The sequence below is a fragment of the Python bivittatus genome, unplaced genomic scaffold (assembly GCF_059951505.1).
Source record: "Python bivittatus isolate LINGU-HERP-01145 unplaced genomic scaffold, Pbiv_v1 ctg000080_np1212, whole genome shotgun sequence".
NCBI lineage: Eukaryota > Metazoa > Chordata > Lepidosauria > Squamata > Pythonidae > Python > Python bivittatus.
Window position 1 is genome coordinate 23,153,378 of NW_028277035.1, and position 21,214 is coordinate 23,174,591.

A 21,214-nucleotide genomic window follows, 5' to 3' on the forward strand; every position below is an offset into this window, starting at 1 on the left:
GAACAGTGGAAACGCCAGCCTCCCAGAGTCGTGGGTGCTCCATCACTGGAGTTCTTCAAGGAAAGATTCATCAGCCCTTTGTCTGGGATGGTCTGTGGATTCCTGAATTGGGCAGAAGGGTGGATTAGAAGACCTCTAAGGTCTCTTCTGACCCTATGATTCTACACGTTTACAGAACTTTTAACATCCTTCTCCCTCTCCAAAGGCACTTCCAAATTAAGCATGATCATCAGTTGCAATGAAAAGCAAAGCACATATAAAGCATTTCTGTTTAAACCATTAAAACAGCCAATCTTTTGCAAAATATATGCAGCTGCTTGAAAAGGCGTTCCTGGCTTTCTTTTCATGTCTGACTTTGTACTCTTTCATGTAATATGTGGAGACCACTGGGAGCAGCCTCTAAAGCAGGCATGAGAATCTCAGAAACCCTGCAACTGCTTTAATGGTTGGGAAGTAAGAACTTCATACACATTCCTGTCCATTGTGTCAAATGCTTCACGGAGCCATGTTGCATACTGAGACTGTGCAACAATTCCTATTCAAATGAAAAAAGGTGCTTCAGAGGACACATGTGTGCATGTTCAGCATCTGTCTGCTACTCCTTAAACCAAATGCATCTTTTTCCTGAATTGTGCTTCAGCTGCAGAAGGCAACCATACAATCTTAGGAAAAGATGCAGCTGCTTTAAGGAGTTGCAGACAGGTGCTATATGAGGGCCCCCATATTTTATATGCCTTTCCCCACAATTTGGAAAGCCAATCTGATCTACCACAAAGCCTCCAACTGAGGCACTGAAAAGGGCTGCTGTGGTTCTGACAGCAACTTCTGCTCTGGGCATATGCAGAAGACTAAAGCACATTGAAGTGGCAAAGTGTGTCATTCTGAGCCTCTACAGAGACCAGGCGCTGCTTTGCAGAGAAGCCTCACAAAGCCTCAACCAAATATTCAATCAAACGTAAATCTGGCTTTGAGGCTTTGCACAACTTTGATACCTGAAGTGAGTCTTACTGGATGTGGTGTGGTTTATTCCCAAGAAGCAGGAATAAAATTGCAGCCTCTTTAAAAATAATTAAAGCATGCAGTCACCACACAAATAATACAACAGCAGGATCATTCATCCCCCTCCCTTTTGTTCCCTAACCAATACAAAACCATTTATGGAAGCAGGGTTGCTGGGGTTTTTTCCCCGAAGAACATTAGGATAAATTGCTACTTGCACAGCTATATATGCCTATTCAAAGTTGTATCCAACAGAATTCAATCAGATTCATTCCCAGGCAAGAGGGCAGCAGGCTCCTCAATCAGAATTAAACAGCACAAGCAAAATCAGACATCTCTCACTCCATTTACAATTTTGCAGCACTTCCTAAAAAGAAAAGACAAGCATTCCTTCACGTCTCCCTCCCCTGACCCTGTTGTCCACCGACTTATAATACAGAAACAAATATCAGGAAACATCAGGAAAAATAAACAAGTTGTTCTCTTCTGTTGCATGCATCTCAGCTTTATCAGATAGCTACACTCGCTCACAAATCTCTTTTCTTCTGCTCACTGCTCATGCAAATAATAAACTGCTGCAGTCCAAGCTGCAAATGGGAGACAATTGGCTGTTATTTTATTATTTTTACCACTATGAGGTGCCTTTACCCTGACCTAGCTGAAAAAAGATCATGCTACCAATAACAGGAGGATTAAATCCTGCAGTGATAAAATGTACATTTTATTTTATTTATTAAATTTATATAACTGCCCATCTTAGAACAAGTGACTCTGAGCAGCATACAACAAAGCTAAAAACAGATCATTAATGAATATTAAACCATCAGTTCCAGGGAAGCAGTGGCGGACTGAAGATAGCTCCACATGAGTGGAGCTGATGGCCACAGTGGAAAGAGGAACTGGTGAAGGGAACAGCTCCTCAGAACCCCCCTCTGGATTAAGATCACCCACAAGTTTGCTCTATACAGAGGCTGGTCCATGAAGAGATTGCAAAATAGCAATCTCTGCTGGGTTCGAGCGCTCTGGAACCACCCTGTCAAAGCTGCGATTCGGACAGACACTGGGTTCGCCCACTTCCTCTCTTAACTACTGTAGGAAATTACTTATTATTGACCTTTTGGATGTTAAGAACCTTCAGAAAGGCAAGTTTCATTACACGGGGAGAGCTTCCTTCTATCCTGGATGGAAGAAGTTTTATGTACATTTAAAGATGAAATAGAAAAAAACCAATTTTTCGGAAACAGCAAAAGAGCATCCAGAATGTTGATTTTGGAAAGTTAAGGGGCCAGATGGACTTGAAAGAATATTTCCTGTGGCTTAAAAATTTATAAAAGTATATATGAAGATTTTGAAATTAACTGTAAGAAATCCTGTAGAAAAGCTTTGCTGACTGGAGAATAAACATATGATAAGAAGGGACTTTGAAGATTGGCTAGAGCAAAACAGAAAGAACTAAAGATTACAATTAAAGGAGAAGAGACCTATTAATACCATGGAGCAATATTATTTCATTATAGAAGAAATTACAGCTATCTGGGAACAACGTACTCAGAAATTACTTTTAAGATTGTCTGCCACTATAGAAATGGATATAACAGAAGTTACAAAAGAGGAACAGACTTCTGTATAGCATAAAATAGAGACTGAGGCTGATTTGAATGTGGATTTGAAAACAGATTTCAAAAAACGCCATACTACAAGAGTGATATGGAAGAAGATGATGTGGATTTGAAAATGGATTTAAAAGTCAGAGACTATGAGAACAACATGGAAAAAGATGCCACAGTGGATTTACAAATGAAACTGGCTGATGTTTTAATAACTAAAGGGGACAATACAAATAATAAATCAGAAGAGTGACTTGCACAGCTTTTTCATTTCGTACTTACAAAAGGAACCTGTTAAACTACTGAAGCTGTTCCTGAGAGGAGACAAAGAGAAAAAGACAAGAAATCAACTAGTGGGACACTATTTGTTGGGATTAAAGACCAAGCTTTTTAAAAATAAATGGAAGGACTACAAAGTGAACTTATTTGATCAGGGTTTTTGCATGCATGCATGCACGCGCGTGCACACACACACACACACACACACACACACATATATATAGTTTCTGGTAGCTGTTAATGGAATTTCTTTATAATCAGGACTGAATGACGATGCTTTAAAGATTTGTTTGTATTTGGGGAAAGATTTCTTTTGCTTTCTCTCTAAGAGAAAATGATAAGTTGGAGCACAAAACAGATTTATTTCATTAAAGTTTGTTTATACACACACACACACACACACCCCTACACTTAATGAAATAATTAAGAGCTACCAGGAAAAAAAATTTTTTTTAATAAATAAATAAATTTCTGGTAGCTCTTAATTGACTGGCTGAACAGAACTGAATGATGAGTTTTTATAATTTGTTTACTGACGAGATGAGTTATGGGAAAAAGAGATCCTTTTTTATTATTGAAATACTAGAGAAGGTGTTAAGTTATGGGGTTGTTTATACTTGTCTGAAGGGGGGGAGTCACTTTTATATTTCTTCTTTTCTTCTTTTTTTTTTTCTTCTGCTCATATCACTACAACAAGATCATCAGTAAGGAACAATGAAGCTTACAAATTACACACCTTAATACATCACAGGGAGGCTTGTGTGACAATTTAAATAAAACAGCCTAAGGACCAACTCATTAGCCATGAAGAAAGAACTATGTGTATGATGCAGCTGTTCTGAATCCCAGCAGAATATTGTATTATACTGTTTAGACACTGCTGTATACAGACACCCACATACATAGACCTCTGTACTTGATAGGAATCTCATCAAAAATAGTAAGGACTTCTATAAACTATACTCAGCCTCACAGAAATGGGGGATACAGGGGGTAGTAAAAGCCAGAAACAAATCAATCAGGAAAGAAATGCTACTATGTTAAACAAAGGATATGAAAATCGCTGGGATGAATTACAGGAGTTTCCCCCATCTGATGCCCTCAAATGTGCAGATTTACAAATTCCCCAACGCTCCCAGCCTGCCCAGTCATTGGTCCTACAAGTCTGAGATTAATACAGTTATAGTTATCTCTGTCTTTCAGCAATAGTCATCTCTTTTGTTTATCTAGAAAGGAGGGAATAACTCAGTTATCAGTGACTGCATTAATGTATGCTGAATAAAGTATTAAAAAAAAAAATTTCTAAAGCTGTGGTGGTTGGTTAGTTATTAAGGAGCTTCCAAAGCAGAACTCTCTCATTACAATCATTCAGTGCATAAATACCATCTCTCCCTTAGGATGAGGAAAAAGAAACTGGAAGGGACAAGGACATTCCCAAAGTCTTAGCAGGGCATATTTTCCTACCTGGGATGGGGACCACAAACTGCAGACTCTGCAATACAAAATTATGTATATTATGCCTGGGTCTACAGATCATGCTAAGTCATATGTCAGAACTATAGTCTGTGTAGTAAGTCACAGTCTGCAAAATCATAAACCTTAGTAACAACTTAATAGCTAGGTTCAAGTCTAAAACATAATTTGTGAACTGTGCAAGTGTCAGTTTTTTACCAGGATTTTCGAGCTGGTAGTCAAAATCCTGGTAGGATCAGAGCAGGTCCACTTTTGCCTCTCTTTGCCCTAAAAGAGAAACTCCTGGGATTGGGGCAAGAAGATAGCAGCAAGAAAAGCTTCAGAACCACTGTTGAGTCAAAGCTTCATGCCTGAGGATGTTTCTAAGTGGGTCAGTGCATTTTAAGGCAAACTATGGGAAGCTTCTGCTGACAGGGCAGAAGGGAGGGCCATACAGTGGGGCAAAAAAGTATTTAGTCAGCCACCAATTGTGCAAGTTCTCCCACTTAAAAAGATGAGAGAGGCCTGTAATTTTCATCATAGGTATACCTCAACTATGAGAGACAAAATGGGGAAAAAAATCCAGAAAATCACATTGTCTGATTTTTAAAGAATTTATTTGCAAATCATGGTGGAAAATAAGTATTTGGTCAATATCAAAAGTTCATCTCAATACTTTGTTATATATCCTTTGTTGGCAATGACAGAGGTCAAACGTTTTCTGTAAGTCTTCACAAGGTTTTCACACACTGTTGCTGGTATTTTGGCCCATTCCTCCATGCAGATCTCCTCTAGAGCAGTGACGTTTTGGGGCTTTCGCTGGGCAACACGGACTTTCAACTCCCTCCAAAGGTTTTCCATGGGGTTGAGATCTGGAGACTGGCTAGACCACTCCAGGACCTTGAAATGCTTCTTACGAAGCCACTCCTTCGTTGCCCGGGCGGTGTGTTTGGGATCATTGTCATGCTGAAAGACCCAGCCACGTTTCATCTTCAATGCCCTTGCTGATGGAAGGAGGTGTTCACTCAAAATCTCACGATACATGGCCCCATTCATTCTTTCCTTTACACGGATCAGTCGTCCTGGTCCCTTTGCAGAAAAACAGCCCCAAAGTATGATGTTTCCACCCCCATGCTTCACAGTAGGTATGGTGTTCTTTGGATGCAACTCAGCATTCTCTCTCCTCCAAACACGACCAGTTGAGTTTAGACCAAAACGTTCTACTTTGGTTTCATCTGACCATATGACATTCTCCCAATCCTCTTCTGGATCATCCAAATGCTCTCTAGCAAACTTCAGACGGGCCCGGACATGTACTGGCTTAAGCAGGGGGACACGTCTAGCACTGCAGGATTTGAGTCCCTGGCGGCGTAGTGTGTTACTGATGGTAGCCTTTGTTACTTTGGTCCCAGCTCTCTGCAGGTCATTCACTAGGTCCCCCCGTGTGGTTCTGGGATTTTTGTTCACCGTTCTTGTGATCATTTTGACCCCACAGGGTGAGATCTTGCATGGAGCCCCAGATTGAGGGAGATTATCAGTGGTCTTGTATGTCTTCCATTTTCTAATTATTGCTCCCACAGTTGATTTCTTCACACCAAGCTGCTTGCCTATTGCAGATTCAGTCTTCCCAGCCTGGTGCAGGTCTACAATTTTGTTTCTTGTGTCCTTCGACAGCTCTTTGGTCTTGGCCATAGTGGAATTTGGAGTGTGACTGTTTGAGGTTGTGGACAGGTGTCTTTTATACTGATAACAAGGTCAAACAGGTGCCATTACTACAGGTAACGAGTGGAGGACAGAGGAACCTCTTAAAGAAGTAGTTACAGGTCTGTGAGAGCCAGACATCTTGCTTGTTTGTAGGTGACCAAATACTTATTTTCCACCATGATTTGCAAATAAATTCTTTAAAAATCAGACAATGTGATTTTCTGGATTTTTTCCCCCATTTTGTCTCTCATAGTTGAGGTATACCTATGATGAAAATTACAGGCCTCTCTCATCTTTTTAAGTGGGAGAACCTGCACAATTGGTGGCTGACTAAATACTTTTTTGCCCCACTGTATGACCCATCTTGATTGGTTCTGCCTTTCAATTTTTATTGCAACAATTCTGAAAGACCTAACTGCCACCACAATAGAGTTTGAGGTGATCCTTAAAAAAAGGAAAAGACATTAAATTTCCTGAGAGCCAAGGTCAGTTCCTGGTGATTTCATGAATATGGACATGTAGTTGCCTTGGAAATAATAAGTGAAATGGTTTGCTGTTTTTTTCCAGGATAGCTTTTTAACTTTTCAGTCTAGCATTCAGTCCTGGGATATCCTGCTAGTTTCTCATTTGACTATTAATGAGATCTAGCTTTCTGAGATAATCCCTGATTCGCTAAGTGTTGCCATCTAGTTGGATGAGGAGTCCTAGCTTCTGATAAAAGAAATGAAGGTAGGACAAAAGGCTGTGCAATGACATAATTTCACCTTTAAAGAAGATGAACAAGGAAGGAAATGGCTCTGAAGAGGAGAAAGAAGGAAACTCTCAGATTTTTCTTCAAGACAGAAGTAAGTGTAGTTGTGAACAAAGTTCAAGCTCTGATTTACAAAAACACAGGAGAATGACACATCACATGATGGAGTACAGACTGTACATATTTTACTGCAAGTGTTAACTGCAAATAGTCACAGAAGGTCTAGTCTGGGCATACTTTTGCTTATAATCCTCACTCCACTTTCTTCCATTGGTCACATCAAAATCAAAAGGTCTTCTCTAGGGAAAGTAATTTGAGGAGTTAGGTAATCAGCCACTTCATTTTGAAAATTATGGCCAGTTATCTTTACTGCTCCAGAACCTCTTAAAACTGTCCTCAAAGATCAGTTCTGACGAGCATTTGCAAGGACAGATGATACAGGAACAGAAGATATGTGGGAGAACCTGGCAACATGGCAAAAGGCACCGGAAAATGTAAGGAACACAATATACTTCAGAGGCTCAGAAATGTTCTAGTAGCATACTTCACTTACGTCAGTCTCCAAATGCTGTGAATATTCTCAACAACAAATCTTGGATCAAGGAATGTACAGCTTATAGTCAGTATACAGAAGACTTAAAATGTGAGAGCTAAGCAGCACACCAGCAGAACCTCGCTGCATCTTATTGACTACATTTGGAAGTTAGTACCAGCAATGCTTTTATGTTACTGATCACCAGAAGAGCTTAAAGAAGGGAAGATTTATATACACTGCTTCTGGAAGACAGAGCTGCCTTCTTCATCATTTATGCAATGAAAAGTACAGAGTTTTCACATAAAGGCTTAGGTTCAATCCTTGATGTTTCCAGTTAAAAGGATGTCAGGTTACAAGTGGTGTCAAAGACTGTGTGCTTGAAACCCTCAAGGAGCCATCTATTAAAGCAAATGATACTGGACTAGACTGGCCAATTGTCTACCTCAGTATAAAGACCTTAGATTACATTCACTTTACTTAAACGTTTTGCAGAACTCAGCCCCCTGAAATATAATAGAATAGTTTTGAAAGTTATTGTTGTACCACATATAGATATGTGTTTAAATAACTATGTAAACTACAAATTGAGTGCACTACATTAAAAACAAGAGACAGATGAAAAACTGGTATTTCTATAATCTATATGTATAGATCCAAACTGAATAAATAAATAAATAAAATAATGGATTTTTTAAAAAAATATAAACAGATCTACAATAGGCAAGACAGTAATTTCTAAAAATATGGGAGGAGCCTTTTGAGACAAGCTTTGTTTGAAGGACACAGAATTGGATCTATAAAGGGATACATATTTTTTCAAATGAAAAATTATACACAACATTCCTTATTGGGCCGGAATGTTAACATACAAAATCTACATCTAAACACAGCCAAATTCTTCCATCAATAGTTTCTATGTTCATCATCACCACAAGAAATCTTGCACTATTATGCAGCAACCTGAAATACCAAACTGTTAATTTAGTGTGAAGACAGATTTTTCTCATAGACATTTAGGAAAACTATTATGAAGTTGTTTTAAATCTTTACTTGAAAAACAACAGTGCTGTTTTCCTTAGTGCATGTAATTGGCAGAATGAATTTTTTTTTAAAAAAAGCTGACCTATATCCTAGTGCTACTAACAATTGCTTCAAAGTTGGGTCAGAAAGATGAATTCACATTGGGCACCTTAGACAACAGGAAGAAAAGAGGGCAGGGGTATATGAATCAAGGACTAGTGTTTAGAGATCTCCGGGGGCTTATTTTAAATACCTATTTTGGTTTAGTTCTAGGATCTAGCGACCTGTTGCTTCCTTCTGTTCAACAGAAATGAATGCCACAGAAAGGTCCTAAACTTTGCACAGGATTCTCCATTTCATTTCACTACTTATTTTTCATAGCAATATTGGTGGATTGTACTGTTGTAATATAGATCTATTTCACACCTAACTTGAACATCCCTTCAACAATTTCCTTATACTAAACTACTAAGAGCTGGTGCATCAGTAAACCTGTCCTTTCCTTTCTGAGTTCAAACATAGTGCAGTATTATATTAGCGTATTTAGGGGTACTATACTGTAAACATCTAAACAATCATTAGATGGCAGCAAAGAAACACAGAAAACTGTCCTTTGCCAGCATCTGGTGGTTGTCTTGGATTTGCAGCCCAGATATGACAACTTTAATCATGTTACCAGTTCACCTTAGTCAAGTTTTAAGATTACAGCCAGACATGATTAAAAAGAAATTTAGCTAACATTACATATAACAGTGATGTCTGATTGTAGCACTCATGCCAAACCCATAGTATGCTCATATTTATTGCTTAAGAGGACAGTATTCCCTACTGTCATTCAAAATGGGTGAATGCAATCTGTTTAATATGCAGAACCATCTTTTATCAACTCTATTGTACTCCCAATTAGTGATATTTTGTACATCAGTGCATGGTTACAAATGAAACGATTTTCATCTACTAAGTTATTGACTACTGGAGTAACCAAAATGAACAATAGAAACTTGCTATCTCAAAAATGTCTCCTTGCTTTTAAGGGTATGCACTTCCCAAAGCACCTCCATCTAGGGCTTGGTTTTTGCCTTCTTGTCCCTCATGCCAAGGGAAACTAAGAAGAGACTTCACATGAGAAACTGTGTAAATTCTTTTTTTTTTTAACTTTTATTTTTATGAGGCAATAGTTTGGAGATTCAATAGATAAGTTTGTAGAGATTCAAGAGCCACTTCTCCAAAACCAAAATAAATTCAGAAATGTATTGACTGAGTTCTGATGGATAATCAAAAGGAAAAATAATTAAAAACAATTATTCCATAGACTTTAAGATTATGAGCACATGGAACAACATGAAAGAAATATTTCACAAGTATGATATGTCTCTGCCCACTAGCAAAAGGAAAATATTAACTCCCCAGTAGTACCTACAGGAAGATGTAAAATAAGTTCACCTTGTTTACACCAACTATTGAGCTCTTATTACATTATTTATCAGATCCAAGACTCCCTGTTCTCACCAACATGGGACCAACTTCTAGCATAAGAAAATGCCATTTAAAAAGTCAGCATAAAAGATCAAGTTAACTCTCTAATTATTCCCCGTAGGTTAAAAAATTGATTAGATGAAAGTGAGATGTAAATCACAGCAACTTTTTGAAAAAGTTGCCATCACACTTAACCAAAGTATGAGGAAAAGAAGATTAAAACTTGACTGTTTCCTTCTACTGCTTTTTAAAATACTGGGTACTTTTTCATTAATCTCCAGTTCATTTAATCCAGTAAGCAGCTTTAACATTTAACAGGTACTCAGACATAAAAGTAGTAAAGCAACTTCATTTCCAAAACAGAAAACCCAGAGTGATGGTGGAAATGTTCATGTCTGGATACAGTGGGATGAATTCCAGCATTTCCCTTTTCTCTCTCTCTCTCTCTTTCTCTCTTTCTCTCTCTCTCTCAATTTATTTTGGCTTATAATAACATTGTAAATTTTGTGACAAAGCTATTGTAATCTACTAAATGTCAGAGACTAGTTTCTAAGGAATCATGTTATTGTCACTTACATAATGAAAATGTAGAAATCATTATATTCAATTATAGAAATTGTTGTGGCATTATCCTGTTGCTAGACCTTCCAGACTAAATGCAGAATTTAACAAGGTCTTTTTAAGCAGGCACAAGAGCTTCCTCCAATGGACAAAGTTGACAACAATGATCAGCTTGTGGGTGAATAAAGGGCTACCTTCTTTCATAAACTTCCCTGACAAAGTTTGCTAGACTACAACCAGATGAAAACTATTGGAAGATTCTGAAGCTCACAGAAGTAACATAAAAAACACGACTACATAATTCCAACAAGAAAAGGTAGAACAAAAAAGGAGTAAATAAATCAATCTAACAGGATCCCCTTCCTCCTCCCAATTTGCTTTGGAGAAAACTAAAATGAAAATGATTGTTAGAGTTACTTAGTTAGCTTTGAGTACCAAGAATGTGTTATTTTTTTTCAATGTATGAACTTGATCTCACCTGCTCCTACAAAAACCTTGACTTGACATTAGAGAGAGAAACAACAGTCGCCTGGGAAATTAAACTGAACAACAGCTGCAAAAACAGAATAACCTTTTATTTTTCCTAAATGGAAAAGAACCTGAATCATTACATGAAGCTGAACCAGATCAGAACTGGAAAACCCTACCAGTTCCAAAGAAGGGCTCAGCCACACTTGAAAGGATACTCCACTCATGGACTTCAGCAAAACCCAAATCACAATCAAAATGAAACAGGTGTCTCCAAAGAGTCACGTATTTTGGATTCCTACAGGCTTCTATTCTTGACCCTTTTCAGGGACAAAGCCTGGAAAACATGGATGAGATTTGGTGGCCTATTTCCATTTTGGGATAGAGTTTCAGTTACAAGACACAGAAATCCTTCATTTGTTACAGATGTTTGAGTTCAATTAAAATGTAAACACTACCAGTAAGTATTTATTTGTTAAGTATTAGCATTTACTTTTCACACTTGCATCATAGTACTTACCGCTGATACTCATTTCCAACTATTTCAGACTTATTAGTTCACTCCACTCTGCTATACAAATGATGTATAGCTTTATATTTAAATTATATTAAACTGAAACAGATGATGTATATGCCAAACCAGTTTGTGAAACTTTTTTATACCCTGCACTGGATCTAAACTAGGATTCCCATTGCAACTATACCTGAATCAAAACTGAACCAATTTCATGTTTTTACTGCCTGTTTCCTGAAATGTGTGCAATTCAAGTTCAGGCAATCAAGAAAAAGGTCTTGACATAATCAGATTGGTTTTAGGTATCATAAAAAAGCCAGATACATATTGTGGTAGCTCAGAGAACAGAGAGGCAAAAAAATATCAGAAGCGAATATGGACGGATCCTATTCCCAAGTGACATACGCTGGTTTACATTAAATAAGACTCCCTGCTCCCCAATGAGTGGAAATTTGAAAATAATGGGGCATATTGTCCCAAACCGTTTTTATCCAAAGTTTCCTCTATCCAACTTTTAAAGAATTCCAGTGCTGATAGATAAGGATCTATTTTGGTGAGGAAAGGGCGGGGGGGGGGGGAATACCAAAAAGGCAGATTCCTATTCATCTGAATTGTTGTAAAGGATATCTCAGCAGCTATGAAAAAATTTTGGGGAAAAGCTACTTCAGATAACATGTCCTCTTCCATCCAGTCCTGGAAAGTGACAGCAGTAGGTACGTCTTTGCACGTAGTTCCCTCAAAATATCATTGAGACCGAACTTGCCTCTTGTATTTTTTGAATAAAAGCAGCATGTTCTAATAGCATGAAAGAGGCCATGCCTTAGTACCAAGTGGCCCAATAATCTCAAGTTATAAAGGCTGAGATCTGTGATACGTGAAAATGTTCCATTAATAGTCTATCTCTCTTCTTATCCTCCTGTAAAACAGCTGCTTTTCTTCTATTGTTCACCTCTCTTTCCACTGCTACCTTCCAACCCTGCTTCTTCTTTTCCTTAGAAAGAGTTAATTTAAATTTAAATTTATTTTGCTATTTTGCCTGAAAGACAAAGATGTTCACTCTTATGTTTGATTAGAATAAGATTTGTGGAATTTTTTTTTAAAGATGAACAGGGATATTATGAAATCTTGAACATGAACCATCACGGTAAATCACACATACAAGTTCACTTTCTCTAAACAAGACTGTAAAACTTTAAGCACGGAAACAAAAGAATGTGAATGAATAATCCCAAAGTCTAATTATTTTGAAAGGTGCCAAAAATCATGTGCCAAAACAGGACATCCAGCCATGTAGGCAAACATACAAATTCTCAAACTGAAGTGACACAGTTGTGAAGTAAAATGCAGATGGCAATCTGGTCAAGCTCCTGGAAGCTCGAAAGCAACCCAAAGACAGGGCCAAGACTTGGGCCTCAAAAAGGGACAGAGCTAGCCAGCAAGGCACAATCAAATTCCCCCTGAAAAGGATAGAAACCAGGCTTTATTCCAGGAGAGTGCCCTGGAATAAAAAATGCCCACCCTATTTCTTAATGGTATGTGAAACAAGCACACTCACCTGAGATGGTTTTTTTCCCCAGACACTGGAAGTAGATGTCACCGATCAGTCTGGAAAGATACTATATGCCGGAGCATAAACCTGTCTCAATAGTTCAATACACACAGGCCTGAATAATCCAAGATGGCCTCAGCAAAGCTGGATTCATTGTGCCACTGAATTTATTTTGGATTTATTTAATCTTGTTTACATATAGCAGGGATGTCAGCTGAATGAAAATGCCTTAGGAATAAACAGCAATTGCTTTCTTTGTGTGGAGGAAGTAGAATAAAATGTTATCTGAGCCATTTCTTTTATCAGTGACAGATGCAAGGTGCTTACGCCATGACTAAGTGGATGCGTTAGAAATAAAGTAATTCATTCAAGATCATAGTCAAATACCCAGGAGACATTTCAGTGTCAAGTGTTTGTCCATAAAGACTGCCAGCTATGTAACCTCCCTCTTCCCCTCGCTCCCATTTTACAGGTTCATCCAAACAAAGAAAAACAAATGTTGCTGTAGCCATTAGTCTGCAATACCCTTCCTGGAATTGACAAAATCCAAGGTCTAAAGGTTAGGTTACAGTCCAGCAGTACAGTTCTAAGCTTGAGCAAGCTGCTCAGATTTCACACACCTACTGCTGGTTATCCAGAATGATTCACAGCCTCCTAGCCTTCCCTCTATTCCTGTGATTTTCAAACTATCCAGTATAGGGGTTTTAATAAAGGTATGTGCTTTTATTATTGGCCTCTCAGTTTGAGAGGTGGTCCAATTCAGGGATTCAGCAGTTTTCTCTTGTGTTGTCCCAGGCAAGTTGGCAAGTTTTTCAGCACCTCTGGAAATCCATCTTTCAGCTTCTTTAAAGATAAACCAAATTAGGTAGCTACATTAGTCACGTGCAGTGAAAACATAACATCTCATGGAACTTCAGAGATGAACAAATCCTTCATTATTCATAAAAACTAAAGTGAAAATAAATGTGGTACTCTCTAAGATGACATAATGTCTCCTTAGAATTTCCAAAAGGTCAGAAACTAAAAACTGTCAATGAGGAAAAAAGAGACTAGAAGAGCCAAGCTGACGATAGATGCCACCAAGAATGAAACTTGCAAAACGGGAGGATAAGGGAAACACATTAATGATAAGTCATGTATTAACTCTGAAATCAGGGGACCAAGAAGCTATTTTTCACAATTACATTAAACCATCATGTGTAACATCTGCTTTTGCATTTCACATGTCTCAAATCTGTGTGCCTTCCAGATGTGTGGATTTACCTAGTATGGCCATCTAGAGGGAAGCCAGGTTGGAAAAGGTGGCTTAACATGAAGTGATTTTAAACCATGCCTTTTCAGCTTGGCCATCTATTGGATTAGGGTACTATAGTTTGTTCAACAAAAGAGACTTAAAAACCTCCTGGCATTGTGCAATGTATGAATAATTTCAGTGCTTCTCAAACAACAAAACAAAGAGCATTGCAAGAGTTTCAAAATAGATTCCAGCATTTGAGGGATTTTCAATAAATAAAAAGAAAATTCTTTAACAACTAAATCCTTTTGTGATGGCCTAATATACATTATGTACCTGGCCAAATATGGTGATTATGAATATTAATTACTGAAATAATATTTCTGTTGTAGCTTGTTAGGAATATTTCCCGCTGTCTTTCCTATGCTCTCTCATCAACACACACACCTTGATGGATATGCTACTGTCTGATCACAAACCACAGTAAGTACTGTTGAGAGACAGACGATGCTCATACAGAAAAAAGGTAAGTTAGAGTCTTCTTTCAAGTCAGACTCAACTTTGGTGATTTCAGGGACATATCCATACAGTTTTCTTAGTAACAATACAAAAGTGATTTTTGGGATCTTTTTCTGACTCCTCAGTCTAGTCTACAGCTCTAGTATTTCCTGATGATCTCTCAAGTACTAACTAGGTGTACTGCTACTTTAAGAAAACCACTAATTAAAGATAATGCAATTCTTAAAGCTGTGACATTTTTTTCAGGCTTGCATAGAAACCTGAAAAAATGTGGCTACTTAAATAAATAATCATGAGGTGCTTTGCTTACATGAAATGTGAAGTATTCCCTCCAGATTATTTTCCAAATTTTCCAAGGTCCTGTCTATTTAATAGAAAGTTTTATACCTAGTTTATCAGGAGTAGAATGAAGAAAGCCAACCTTGAAGTCCATACTCTTAAAGGTCATCTGAAAGCTGTTACACAGTGGAATACGTGGCCCATGTCATAACTTATCTTTTGCCAACAATAAAGTAATAAATAGTAATAACTGCACATTCAGATTGCATTTAAGCAATTAAAGACATGGGAGAATTTTTGCCAGGAGCTGAAAGGATCGCAGTGAGCTTGTTGACATAATATAAACCATGGCTTTTCTCTCTTTACCACACACCTCTCTTCACATTTTGGGATCAGGTTAGACTTCATTCACTTGGGCAGACTGATGCCAAATGAAAGCAATAAGCAGATATCATTCAAGAATTCCTGTGAATCCTTCAGAGACAGAAGCAGAGAGCCACTTATCCCAGACAAGTCTGCATGGTGACTGTTGGTTAGTAGGCAATCCAAGGGCCTTGGATTAAAAAACACAAAAGATTAGGGGAGATGCTCATTTTATTGATGAAAGCACTTTAGATGTCTGCAACCTCTTATTTCAAAAAGTTATTTTCACTATTCCAGAATATTAAAATGCTGCACTTTCATTTCTTTATTCAAATAGCTCTGAGCCAGTATAAAATGCCATTTCATTAGCCATTACAGTTAATGGCAGCACCTGACTGATATTGAAAAGCTAAGCAGAGTAGGACCTGATTAGTACTTGAATAAGTGACAACCCAAAGAACCCACAGATTTAAGTTAAATTGGGAAGTAAAAAAATTCCCAGAATAAGGCAATGGCAAACCACTTCTATATTACTGCCAAAAATGACTTCATGGACATAAGTGACTTACATTTTCATTTCATCAGATATTCCTAAGCACTTTGTCTACTATTGTTAATATGTGAATTGCCTCCATTTTCTGTGTACCAAACTACTGACTAAACAGATGTTAAGACTAATTCTACATCCCCCTGCCCTAAGGAGCAACATTAAAACATTAAAAGGGTAGTTCTATGAATATCTTCCCCCAGGTAAAGAGGACCCACTTGGGGCCCAGCATCTTAAGGGATACAGAAGTGCTATATAAAGGCTGTTTGATTACTTGGGCTTTCTCCATGAAGTCAGTGAGAATGATCTGTTTGGGTTTTCTTTGCATGGAATTAGAACAAAAGTATCAACTTCAGCTTCAAAAATGTTCATGTCAACTTAAAAAAAAACAGAAATAAACTTAGCAAACACCTATGAAGCATAGATTAAGCATTTTGCTTAAATGCTAAGCTAATATTTGGTTGTTTCTTCCTTGCTTTTGTACAACGGTTGCCTCTCCAGTCAACTAGGGCAAGAGAAGTATTATTTGTTTGTTTAAGCAAGAAAGAGCATCTACCAAAAGAGCTCTTTACCCTTCTTCGTTATGTGATACTGAAGACTCGCAAAGATTCTAGAACTGTTGTGCAGTCATTCTAAACACCCTTGGCATCTTCATATGGGAACTGGTCCAAGAATTTAAAGACGCACAGAAGAATTTCTAGCACTCCAGCAACTGTTATGGAAAAATGCAAAGATACCGCTTGAATGAAAAAGTACATTTCATAAGAAGCATCAGCATTACCTATTTTTTAATCTATCTATCTATCTATCTATCTATCTATCTATCTATCTATCTATCTATCTATCTATCTAAAAAAGGGTTGCATATGCCATATCTAATAAAAGTGTTTGCCTGTCAAAACCAGTATTTTAAAAAATGTGTTAAGTTAATCAAATCAAATACTCTTTTTTCATTTGAAATCTTTTATGAATTATATCCTTTTCTTTATCTCCCCGCAATTTCAAAAGGGCTGAGGATTTAATTATGCAAAAACTAAAAATGGATTTATTTCATAAACCTTACCTCCCACCACCCCAATGAAATGGAGAAAATGGGGGGTTTTTTACTTACCAAGAATTGTTCAAATCTGTTTAAAACACACACGCACGCACACACACACATTTTTTCAGCATTATTCATAAATGGTATCAGATTAGCTTAAAAAACAAAAGTTAAAATTCACAGATATTTGCAAGTATGAAAGTCGTTTGTTTGTTTATGCATTTATATGGCTGCCCAACTCAAACTATGTGACTCTGGATGTTGTATAAAAAAACAAAAAACCTATATAATGCAAAATAACATAGCACATTAAAACATACTAACCAATAAAATGATGAACAGATCTGAACACTTCTACAACTCACACATTGGGGACTTGGTTCAACCTGACCCCAAAGCGTTATACATTTTATATATGGCAGTCAAATTCAAAATGGAATCTAAACTCACTGTAACTCTTACCATTAATAGGTTTTTATAACTGTAAAAATAGCTTTGTTCAGGTCGATATAATATATGATGCAAAATGTGGGTACACAAGAAGATGCTTGCTAATTAAGAGCATAGGGTTCTTTGAGTCAGTTATTAACTTTAATATTCATGCAGGTTGCTCTTCTCAAAAGCTGATTTTGTAATGATAAGCAGCTAAGCCTAGCCAAACGAGAGAAGTAGCTTTATGAATCCTTTAACCTTCTTCATGTGTTGTGTTCAGGAGCTCATTGTTTCCCACATTAAAGGATTAAAAACGGGTGTTTCTCACTCCAACGTGCCCACCATTCTTCTGAAGTCATGTGATGTGATAAATATCACACTTCTCTGTGTAGTAATGACATATTCAGGCCCCAAATTTATAGAGTTATTTGGCCATTCTATATTGCTAAGGGACATACCAAAAATGTTCATTGAACTGAGTTGCCTATAGTTCATTCAATTGGCAGGCTTCATGTTAATATTAAGCCTGTTTCTAAAATCAGTGATGTCCAAGATTCCTCTTATTTCTATATTTGTACAACAAAGTGAAAAATATATATTGATGGTCTAGTTAGCAAGAACAGGTCACTTTCTATGTGTTCCTTTTTAAGTCCTGTGCTTTCTATAATGAGCTCAGGATAACATAGATAGATCTCCCTTTACCTGTCCTGTCTTCACAATCACCCTATCAGGTAGGGCTGGATTAAGCACTAATAACCTGTCTAAATTGTACATATTATGTAATGCATGCTAGACTGCAACTATAGGGCACAATTTCCGAAATTTATCTGTGTTTCATGCACCTCCAAATTAAGAGTTAATTACAAAATCTAAAACACATTTCAATTATATAACTACTGTGTGAGTGAATTACATCCAGTAACATCCTCTGGCAGACTGAAGGGTGTAACTGCAATTTATTTGGATGTGTAATTTAAACCCTAAGGATAAGAAAGAAGTAACAAAAATAAATGTCAAGTAAAAGTCAGACTACAGACAGGTACTATTCACAAACTCCAGCATCCTAAAGTGAGAAAAGTTTGCCCTGCTATCAAGAGATATTCAAGCTTGGGTCCCATCATGCAGCAGGAGACCTTCATACCTGGGTTGTGGGACAACCATTATTTGGCAGTTTGCCTGCAGTTTGAGTACATCCAAGTATCTTGAATGTAATATTCTGCTTAAGGAGAAGCAGAAGAGGAACCGTGATTGAGACCAGCAGCTGGAAAGAGGAACAAGCTCACAGGAGCTCAAAGCAGTAATCCAACACTGTTAATTCTTCATCAACAACTGTTCAAGTTACCCATTGAGAAGAATGAAGGGAGGGACCTCAATTACCCATTGGCAAGCAAAAAACAGAACCCGATTTCCATGAATGCAGAACAATACAGGCTGGGTGAGGATGTATTTTAAATCAAGGCATGGATTACACCAGATTTATAAATATACTTCAGCATTATTTTTTCTTTTACAATGGCTCATACAGATTTTTCAAAAGAGAAATAAGATGCAGTTTTCAAAATAACAATCAGTATCTCTCCAGTTCAACTGTAAATCTGGCTTTTTCTGTAAGAAACACTCCTTCTGCCTTCTTTGGAGGGCTTGCAAAATGCTTCCCAGCTGCTGCTAAAGTACATTGTTTTTATTTTAATGGGGTGGGGGGAAGCACACAGGACCCTGAACATGCTTGTGTTTTAAAAAGCGCGTTCATTCTATTCCACAGACACAAAGGTTTAAAAGGAAGCACAAAACAATCCTCTCCAAGGAAGCCTTCTGTCTGAAATTGGCCATTTCTGCTGCCAATCTGCCTCTTGGCTGTTGAACAAAAGCCACCAGTTCCAGCATCTGTCCTCTTGCACATGTTTAATTTGCCAACTATGCGCACTGCCCCAACCCTCTGTCTCGTCCAGTTCAAGCACATTTACCTGCCAACCACACTGATTTATCGGGGATCTGACCTCCATGAAAGCATGCTAAGGATGACAGCTTTTGAAGTGGATATCATGAATAAGTATCATTTTACACATTAGGCCCTGCTAAGTGGAATTGATATACAACATTCTCTTAAAACTAGCGTTGATTCTCCTTTTCAAGTCAAAATGAATTTAGAGAAGAGGGCTTTTTTTTTTCAACAGAATATGAAGCTTGCTGACATCAGAGTCAGATCACCTACCCATTTTCCACCATTATTTGTTTGAATGGAAGCAGGTCTTCAAAATCAAAAGCAAGATGCTTCCCATGTCCTGCAAGCTGAGAAGCTTTTAGCAAGAACCATCCAACCTATTCCTGGCCTATGATTACTCCTGCTTTCTGAGGCTTCACTCTAGATACACCTGCAAGGGAATAAATCTTAAGATGGGTTACAAGAGTCGCTATGGAGTACTTCATGCTTTTTTATTCATGGTTAGGAATAAACAGGATATAGCCCCATGGTCCACCTGAGAGAATTATGAATCACAGAGATATCTAATGCTCCTAATCTAACACAATTTCCTGCCCTGAAGCAACATTTAAATTAGGGAGTTAATTGAAACAGGGTTTGGTTTTTTGTTTTTTGTTTTTTTAAAAAACAAGCTTCAAAGTTTTGGGAGAAAAAAACACAAGAGAAATACATAGAAACAAATTACCTTCTCTACAGCTCCCTTATAGCCTAGCCTAGCCTAGCCTAAGCCTATAAAGCCACGCCATCCATGTTTGACAGCTTATCTCAATGGTAGTGGAGGATGCGGCCAACCCAACCTTATTCTCCGGACACAAGACAGAAAGCAACACGTGCGATAAAGAAAAAAGGCGGGGCAGACAGACACATACACCCAGAAGACCAGAAAACACCGCTACTGTGTGCACCACCACCAAGAGAACTGCAACGATGCCCGGACAACGTGACGAGGGCAATGCAAAAGTCCCTTGGCTAGGCAGCTCCGTTCACCAAGGAGAAAAGAGAGGGAGGGAGGCAGAGGCGGCGCGGGGGACCACAACCCCCCACTTTCTCCCAGAGGACGCCCGAGAAGAGCTCAGCCTTAGCAGCCGAAGGGAAGCATCCTCGTCTCGGGGGAAAAGGCTTTTCCGGAGCGTCGCCCGCTTCCCGGACCCGGGTCCAGGGCGACCTCCGCAGGCACTGATGGAGGCGGCGGCGGCAGCAGCAGCAGCGCTCTTTGACGCCCCGCCCCGAGTACCTGCCAAGCTCTTGTGCGCCGTGTTGCCCATCGCTCCCTCATTCACTCACGCCGCTCAGAGGGGGGCTGCCGAGCACGACGCTGTCGGAGCTGCACCGCGCTCTGAATCAGGGCCATTGACGGCCCCAGGGACGGAGAGGGCCACCAGCGGTTGCCGGCTGGGCTGGGCTGGTCTTCGCTCGGTGTTTCCCTGCCCAGGACCCGGAGCAGTACTGAAAGAAGCCCCGGCAGCCAGTGGCTCCCCGTGGCCGGGGCCGCCTCCTCTGAAGGGTTGGCTGAGGGCTCGCAGCCCAACCCTTCTCCCCGCCCAGCCAGGGAGGAGCCCGCCGTGCACGCATTGTTTGAAAGTTGGCAGCCGCCTGCCTACTGCCTGGCATAACGTAAGGCGGGACTGCTGCGCTGAAGCGAAGAAGCAAGCCCAGGCGATTGTGTCGTCACAATACGCGCGAGGGGAGGCAGCCTGCGGGAACGGTCGACGGGAGGGGGGGCCGAGGGCAACCTCCGGCCGCTTAGAAAGCTAGTCTCTAAGGCTGAGTGGGGGAAGAGGAGTGGGCCCGCTTGGAGTGAGATACATTCGGGTGAAAAACAAAGTATCATTCACAGCTCCACGCTGTACTTGGGGGAGGGGGCAATCCTGCGACCGAAGGAGAAGCATCTTCCGCCCCGCC

The 21,214-nt window shown here is 39.0% G+C and overlaps 1 protein-coding gene across 4 annotated transcripts in view; it reads right to left on the bottom strand.

The window, feature by feature from the left end:
• NEURL1B (neuralized E3 ubiquitin protein ligase 1B) overlaps positions 1-21,214 on the bottom strand; it is a 223,607-nt gene that overhangs the window by 41,343 nt on the left and 161,050 nt on the right. Inside the window, exon 1 of one of the 4 annotated variants that reach the window (XM_025168864.2) lies at positions 20,597-20,900. The exons of 2 other annotated variants lie outside the window; for them this stretch is intronic. In XM_025168864.2, coding sequence (XP_025024632.1) covers positions 20,597-20,663 — 67 coding nt within the window. In that variant the 5' untranslated portion in view covers positions 20,664-20,900. Of the gene's footprint in view, positions 1-20,546; positions 20,901-21,214 lie in introns of those variants that run through there. One more of the 4 variants, XM_007431659.3, reaches the window with a different exon arrangement.